Source organism: Protobothrops mucrosquamatus, unplaced genomic scaffold (assembly GCF_001527695.2).
Source record: "Protobothrops mucrosquamatus isolate PMUCROS unplaced genomic scaffold, P.Mucros_1.0 scaffold1728, whole genome shotgun sequence".
In the NCBI taxonomy this organism is placed as follows: Eukaryota; Metazoa; Chordata; class Lepidosauria; order Squamata; family Viperidae; genus Protobothrops; species Protobothrops mucrosquamatus.
This window is the reverse complement of record NW_015387875.1, coordinates 138,441-146,885: the sequence shown is the minus strand read 5'-3', so window position 1 is coordinate 146,885 and position 8,445 is coordinate 138,441. Positions and strand designations below refer to the sequence as shown.

Sequence of the window (8,445 nt, the reverse complement as noted above, 5' to 3'; positions counted from 1 at the left end):
CCCCCTGCCCCCACTTCACCAGGAGGGACTCACCACCGTCTATCTGAGGCACAGTGGTCTCCCTTGGGCATAGGTTCTCCCGTATAATGACCGCTACCCCACCGCCCCTACCCCGGGTCCTTGGCTGATGGAATACCTGGAAACCCGGCGGGCACATGTCTACGAGGGGGACTCCCCCCTCCGTGCCCAGCCAGGTCTCAGTGATACCTGCCAGGTCCACGCCCCCCTCTTGAATAAGATCTTGAATGAGGGGGGCTTTGTTCACCACTGACCACACTGCTGATTGCTGCACCAAGATGCCTGCTAAGAGAGGGGACCACCTGCCAGCTGGAAACCCCTCCCCCCACAATCCATAGAAACTGCCATGAAATCCGTGGAGGCTGTGGAGCTCCCTTGGGACTGCAGTCCAGTAGCCGAGTTCTGGTCCTATGAAACAGTGACCAGGAAGAAATGGAGGACAACAATGAAGACAACCTGTTGGTGACTGGGCCAATTGACCCCATAACAGTGCCCCTAGAACTATCCATTCCTGACACTGGGAAGACAGTAAAACTAGTCACCCTTTTGGATTCGGGCTGTACCCTATGCATGGTGAGCCCAGAACTGGTGAGGAAGATGGGAATACCCCTCAGGAGATTAAAGACTCCCATTACATTTTGCCAGCTGGATGGATCCATTGACAAATATAAATCACCGGGACCCGACAGATTACATCCCAGAGTTCTGAAGGAGCTGGCAGATGTTATCTCAGAACCACTGCACCACATCTTTAAAAAATCCTGGAGCACAGGGGAAGTACCTGAGGATTGGAAAAGGACTGATGTGTCCCCATCTTCAAGAAAGGAGAAAAAAAACAGACCCAGGGAACTACAGACCAATTTTTTTAACATCAATACCTGGGAAGATCCTAGAAAAGATAATCAAAAAACAGATCTGTGAACAACTAGAAGCAAACAAAGTTATAACTAGTGGCCAGCACGGGATTGTTAAAAACAAATCATGCCAAACCAATCCCATCTCATTCTTCGATAAAGTGACTAAACTAGTAGACCAGCAAAATACTGTGGATGTAGTATACTTAAATTTCAGTAAGGCATTTGATAAAGTAGACCACAACCTACTCCTTGGTAAGCTGGAAAAAGATGGAATAGACAACATCACCATCAGATGGATCTGTAGCTGGCTGGCAAACCGTACTCAATGAGTAGTCCTCAATGGCACTACATCCACATGGAGAGAAGTAAGCAGTGGGGTACCACAAAGTTCCATCCTAGGCCCAGTACTCTTCAATATCTTCATCAATGACTTAGATGAGGGAATTGAAGGGGAACTCATCAAATTTGCAGATGACACCAAACTGGCAGGAGTAGCCAATACCCCATAAGACATACTGAGGATCCAAAAAGATCTTGACAAACTTAAACAATGGGAATTAAGGAGAAACTTCCTGATAGTGAGGACAATCAACCAATGGAATACCTTGCCCCCAGAAATCATGGGCGCTCCATCACTGGAGATTTTTAAAAAGACAATCACTTGTCTGAGATGATATAGGTACTCCTGCTTGAGCAGGGGGCTGGATTAGAAGACCTCCAAGGTCCCTTCCAGCTCTATTCTATTCTATTCTATTCTATTCTATTCTATTCTATTCTATTCTATTCTATTCTATATCATTAAATTTTATAATATTTGGCAGTTCTATGCTGTATTTGATAGAAAAATGGACAAATTTCTCTAAAATCTTTTAACTGACTCTCTGCTTTTTAAAACAAGAATTTAATAAGTACCATAAAAAGGGACATAAATTTAATATGCAGTATTAAATGGAACAAAAGTAGCTTGTTCAAAAAAGGTATGATGTAGGCTGGATTTATTGCTACACAGCTGTGAAATATTTACAGTACTATAATTTAAATTACGTCTCCTAATCTTATGTCTTCTTTAAAATTTTATTTAGAAATTTTAACTGTAAAACATTTAGCTGACAAATTAACATACTTACTTATATGTCTCCAACTGCAGATGGATACACAACTGATGACATTGAATTCTACTGGAATGGAGGGGAATCTGCTGTTAGTGGAGTTAATAAAATCGAGCTCCCTCAGTTCTCGATTATTGATTACAAAATGATCTCAAAAAGAGTAGTGTTTGCAACAGGTAAGCACCAAGCAGCTGCAAAGATATACTGGAACATTAGCAGAAAACAAATACATTTGAGACATGACTTCATTTCATTTTTTTTTTAAATAGGGGCTTACCCCCGTCTGTCCCTGAGTTTTCGACTGAAAAGAAATATCGGCTATTTCATTCTGCAAACCTACATGCCTTCTACTCTAATTACAATTCTGTCTTGGGTATCCTTCTGGATCAACTATGATGCATCTGCTGCAAGAGTTGCACTAGGTAAATTATTTCTTGGATGATGCTACTGTTGGAAAATTATTGGGTTTAGTTTGCACCCAGCAGCCTTCCAGCCAATTCATGTATCCAGATTAGAGCACGAAGCAGAGACCATGTCACACAGTTCAGCTAGCCAAAAAAATATAGCTTGATGCTTATTTATTAAATATCATCAAAGATCAAAAAAACATTTCATTTGTTAACATGGGACAAAAAGTAGGCAAAAGCAAGGACAATAGGCAAGAGAAAAATAGGCAAGAGTTAATAGCAACAATTTAAGAGCACCAGTTTGCTGTAGTGGTTCAGACACCAGTTTACAAACCAGAGACAGTGAGTTCTAGTCCCACCTTGGGTACAAAGCCAGTTGGGTGGCCTTGGGCCAGTTATTCTCTGCCCTAGGAAGAAGGCAAGGGCAAACTATTTCCAAACTCTTGCCAAGAAAACTGCAGGGACAAGTTCAACAAATCTCTAGAAGCCAACACCAATTTGAAGGCACCAAAAAGAAAAATCAACAATCTACATTATCTATGTCTATCAAAAGGCACACAGGTTTCTAGTGTCTCTGAAGCAATACTGGAGATGATTAGCAAGGATAATCCCAAAGACAGGATCTTTGCTTGTTCCAGCTTTAACCCATTTATGTATATAACAGCAGCAGCATAGAGAAGGAAAGTAAAGCATCAAGTAAAGCATAGAGAAGGAAAGTAAAGCATCATCTGTCCTTTATGCTGCACAAAGGAAACAACTTGATGGGTGGGGTGATGTATCTATCATCCACCTATCTCATTAGCTCCATGCACTAATTTGTATATTGTAATTGGTCAGATTATGCATTATTTCATGCTCTGATACTCAATCCTTCTCTCTACCTGAGGAAGTAGTCCCAGAAAAATGGCTTGATAAATGTGGCATTTACCACCATATCATCTCTTTGCCAGTATAAAAATTTTACTCATTTCTTTTCTTGTATGTCCTTCATATAGTATATTTTAACACAGAGGTCTTCAAACTTGGCCCTTTTATGACTTTTGGACTTCCAACTCCCATAATTCCTCAGCCAGCCTGCCTGTCTGAGGAATTCTGGGAGTTGAAGTCCACAAGTCATAAAAGGGCCAAGTCTGAAGACCCCTGGTTTAACATATGGCTATTTCCTATTGGGTCTAGACTGCTTTGTGTCTGCAGTTCTGATATATCCACTTTTATCCTCATGCAATGTGTTAACTGCCAAAGTAAAGTTCAGGTGCTGCAGTGTCAAATGATCACACATGATTCAGAAATTTGACATCAAGAAGATTCCCCTAGCAGTTGAAGTTAAGAACAGATTTGCACTGCTCAACATCACAGAAAGACAACCAGATGAGCTATGGGAGTACCGTAAATAAAAACTATTGTCACTAAAGTAGCCCAAGAACATATTACATACAAGAAACCAAAGAAATTGGCCATATGGATATCAGAAGCTACAATAGAAACTGCAGAAGAGAGAAGGGAAGCAAAAACATTAGTGACAAGGAAGAAATGTAAAAATTAAATACAAAGTTCCAGAAAGAGGCAAGAAAAGATAAAGAAAAGTACTGGCTGAGTAATGTAAGAAACTGGAGGAAGCAGTCATGAGAGGTCATACAAGAGAGTGTTACACTTATGTGAAAAAGGCCAGAAATCCCTTTATGGCAAGAAAGGCTATGATCAGAGCTGTGATGTGAAGGAATTGCATGACCAACAAACAATCAGAAAAAGATGGCAGAAATATGAAGAACAATTTTACCCAAATGAAAAACAAGGCCAAGCCGTAAGAGGAGGAGCTGATGTACCAGAAATAGAACCAGATATCCTGAAGAAGGAAATAGTGTGGGCACTCAATGAGTTGCCTAACTGCAAAGCCTGAAGAGCTGATAGAATTCCTGCAGAGTTGCTGCTAACAGAAGCACTGACAACACTTTGTCAAAGTGTATGGAAGTCTGGTAAGTGGCCAAAAGAATGGAAATGTTCAATATTTATCACAAGGAAAGATGATATGAAAAACTGTTCCAAACACTGAACCATAGCCTTGATACAACATATGAGTAAAATTCTCTTGAAAATAATCCAGCAACATTTGAATCCAACTGCCAACAGAGAACTGCCTGATGTATAAGCAGGATTTCAGAAAGGAAGAGGAACATATGATCATATTGCCAATTTATGTTGCATGATGGAAAAAGCAAAGGAATACTAAAAAGACCTCTACATGTGCTTTATTGACTACACAACAGGCTTTCACTGTGTGGACCATGACAAACTCTGGAACTGCCTCACAGAACTGGAATATCACCACTCTGATCAGGCAGCCACTGTAAGTATGGTATATGGAGACACAAAATGGTTCAGAATTGGAAAAGGCACTCAACAAGGTTGCATCCTGTCACCTATACTATTCAACATGTACACAGAAATAGTTATGAGAAATGCACATTTGGAGGAATCTACCAATGGGGTAAAATAGGTGGTAGGAATATCAACAACCTCCAATGTGCAGATGATACAGCATTGTTTGTGGAAGCAAGAGGATCTAGAATGGCTAATCCTGAGAGTTAAAGATGAAAGTGAAAAATTTAGACTGCACCTTAACATCAAAAAACCCAAGGATAATGACAACTGTAGAAAACAAAGGTCAGAGTGCAGATTGACAATGGAACTATTGAAACAATACAAGTAGTCCTTGAGTTACGAGTATAATGGAGCCTGCCCATTCCATTCATAAATCAAAAACTCATAGAGTGAATCTCGTTCGAGGTACGAGATCACTCCCTTTCTCATTAAAATGCACGCAGCTCATTAAGCGAACAGGAGGTATCTCAGGGTGGGTAAGGCCATAGAGGGCCTAGTGCTGGAACAGGGCCCCAAGGTCTCCCCAACCCACTATGGTACCGCATGCTGCCCCCTTCCTTCCTGCCACGCCAGACTCACCTGGAAAAGATCCATCTCCTCTCTGCCGCGGTTCCTACTGCCACCTGGATTTGAGGCCGGGGAACACTTCAGCACATCCCGCGCAGCCCAATCCAGGCTCCGGAGGCCTTTTCCAGGGCAATGTGGCCCGGATCTGAGGCTGGGGAATGCTTCCGCAACCTCCCCCCGGGCCCGATCAGGCCTGGGAAAGGCCTCCGGAGCCCAGATTGGGCCTCGAGGGGGCGTGAAAGCCTCTCCTGGCCTTAGATCTGGGCTGCAGTGGCCTGGAAAAGGCCTCCAGAGCCCAGATCTAGCCTCTGGAGACACATAGAAGTGTCCCCCGGCTTCGGTTCTGTTATCTGTTGCAGAAAACAGAGGCCTAAAGTACCATGAGATCACGTGAGATCAGTAAAGTGAGATCTTGCCCCACTGATCTCGCATGATCTTGCGTTACTTTAGGCCTCCATTCTCTGCAAATGCACCAAAGGCCTGGAGCAGCCAATAAAGTGAAGGATCTTGATTTTTGCATGGTGAGTATTGAAGGCCTGGTGCCTAGGGAGACCCAGGCGGGGGTGGGGAGGGAGGGAATAACCAGGGTGAATGTTGCAGAGCCACTGCGGTCGTTTGTAAGGGTGAATGACTACCGTGGTGCTGCAATATTTGTAACTTTGGGACTTACTTGTAAGCACTAGGGGGCGCTCATCACATAACTTTGAACGAGCATTAAGTGAACGCTCGTAACTTGCAGATTACCTGTAAAGGAATTCATCTTCCTCAGATCTAAAATCAACCAAAGTGGTGACTGCAGTCCTGAGATCAAAAGGGGCATAGCACTTGGAAGAACTGCATGTCTGGCATGAACAACATCGCAGTACCCTTTTCAAACTTGGAAGCTGTCCTATCTGTAAACAAATCACTAGTCTACAAGGACAGATCATTTATCTAGGGTCTGTAATCTGTGCTCTTCAGGCAGAAATTAGGCATCCAGTTCAGCCCCTCTACTCTAGTAAGCCTCTGTGCTATCAGCCCCCTCTACCACAAAGATCCTGCAGGAGAAGGACAGTGTGGACAACCGTGGGATCTGGCAGGGTGAGAGCTGTGAACCATAAACACAAAGCTTTTGCTGTGTCCCTGCACAACAGTTACAGTGCCCTTGCTGACCTTAATAGGGACATTAAGGAGACAGGTAAAGGTATTTGTGAAGATAGCTCAAATAAGCAGGGGATTGTGGTCCGAGATGAAGAACTAGATTTCGACAGGGAGAAGTGTGAATCAGCTACTACACATCAGTCATGCAAGAACAGAAAGGCATCCAAAAAGAGAAGCTACCTTCTGGTAGGTGATTCAATTATAAGGGATGTAAATTTAGGAAAGGACATAGAGGCTTCGAAAGAGGTCAGATGTCTTCCAGGTGCTACTGTCAGTAGGGACAAGAAACGTATTTCTAAAATAATCAAGAATGGCAGCAAGGGCTGTGATGTGGAGGCTATTGTACATCTTGGCACTAACGATCTGTCCCAAAAAGATGTACTCTCTGTGCAGAATGATTTCCAGAGCTTGGGGAAGGAACTTAGCAGAATAGGCTGTAGGCTTACTTTCTCAGAGGTTTTACCAGTGTATAAGGAGCAAAATGGAAAAGGCCAGCGCATAGCACAATTCAATATGTGGCTAAAGGAATGGTGTAAAGGGGAAGGCTTTGGATATATTAGTCATGATGTCTGTAGCTGGTCCAATGAAAAGATGTACAAAAGAGATGGTTTGCATCCATCAAAGAAAGGGACTGAGTTTCTCAGCTATACATTCACAGATTTTCTGGAGGAAAATTTAAACTAAACAGCGGGAACAGTGAGTTAATTGATACAGAACAACCCTGTCCCCGGCAATCTAAAAATTATAGGGCTACCAGTGCATGTAGCATAGATGTGTGTGTGGACAAGAATACCAACCTTGCTGTCAAGCAAAATGAAGCCTCTAATAGCGAGTGCCACACAAACCGCACTAACCAAATAGGTGGTAAGACAATAGAGGAACTCAGGCACCACACAGGTTATGTAGAAAAACACAGGGCCAGTCACAAAGGACTCAAATGTCTATACACCAATGCACAGAGTATGAACAGCAAACAGGGTGAACTAGAAATTCAGGTTAATGAGGGCAGATATGATATTGTTGTCATTACAGAAACATGGTGGGATGAAACCCACACATGGAACACACAGCTAGAGAGATTTAAATTATTTAAAAGAAACAGACCAAATAAAAGAGGAGGTGGAGTTGCTCTCTATATAAGAAATAACTACATCTCTACAGAAATAGAGCACAACAATGATAAAAACTGTCTTGAATGCATTTGGGTCAATATAAAAGGGGAAAAAATGACATTGCCATAGGTGTATACTACAGGTCACCCAACCAAACAGAGGAAATAGATGAACTTTTTGCTAGTCAGCTAACTAAGGTATATAGGAAGCACATCACAATAGTAATGGAAGACTTTAACTACCCTGACATCAACTGGGACACAAACTCTGCACCAGGTGGAAGATCAAACAGGTTCCTGGCAAACCTAGCAGACAACTTTGTCTCCCAAAAAGTAGAGAAGGAAACTAGGGGATTAGCCATTTTGGATCTAATTCTCACTAACAGAGATGAAATGATAGAAGGTGTTGAAGCCATAGGAACCCTGGGAGGAAGTGATCATGCAATATTAGAATTCAACATTATGGAAACACAAGCAATAGAACACAGTAAAACTAGAGTCTTGGACTTCAAGAGAGCTAATTTCAATAAACTTAGAGAGGGCTTGGGAAGGATTCCATGGAGGAGAATCCTCAAGGGGAAAACAACACAAGAAGCTTGGGAAATTTTGAAAAGTGAGATAATAAAAGCCCAGTCTAGCACAATACCAACAAAGAGGGAAAATAACAGCTCTCAAAAGAAACCAGCATGGCTGCATAAAGAACTCTCTGACAAATTGAAAGATAAAAAGGACAAGTATAGAAAGTGGAAAGAGGGGCACATAACTAAGTCAGAATATCAGCAAATAGCCCGAGCCTGCAAAGATGAAGTGAGGAAAGCCAAGGCTCAAAATGAACTAAGGCTTGCGACCAAAGTCAA

The 8,445-nt window shown here is 42.3% G+C and overlaps 1 protein-coding gene across 1 annotated transcript in view; it reads left to right on the top strand.

The window, feature by feature from the left end:
- Positions 1-8,445, top strand: part of LOC107293758 (gamma-aminobutyric acid receptor subunit beta-1-like) — a 130,280-nt gene that overhangs the window by 108,280 nt on the left and 13,555 nt on the right. The window contains exons 3-4 of the mRNA XM_015822933.1: positions 2,023-2,160; positions 2,254-2,406. Coding sequence (XP_015678419.1) covers positions 2,023-2,160; positions 2,254-2,406 — 291 coding nt within the window. The remainder of the gene's footprint in view (positions 1-2,022; positions 2,161-2,253; positions 2,407-8,445) is intronic.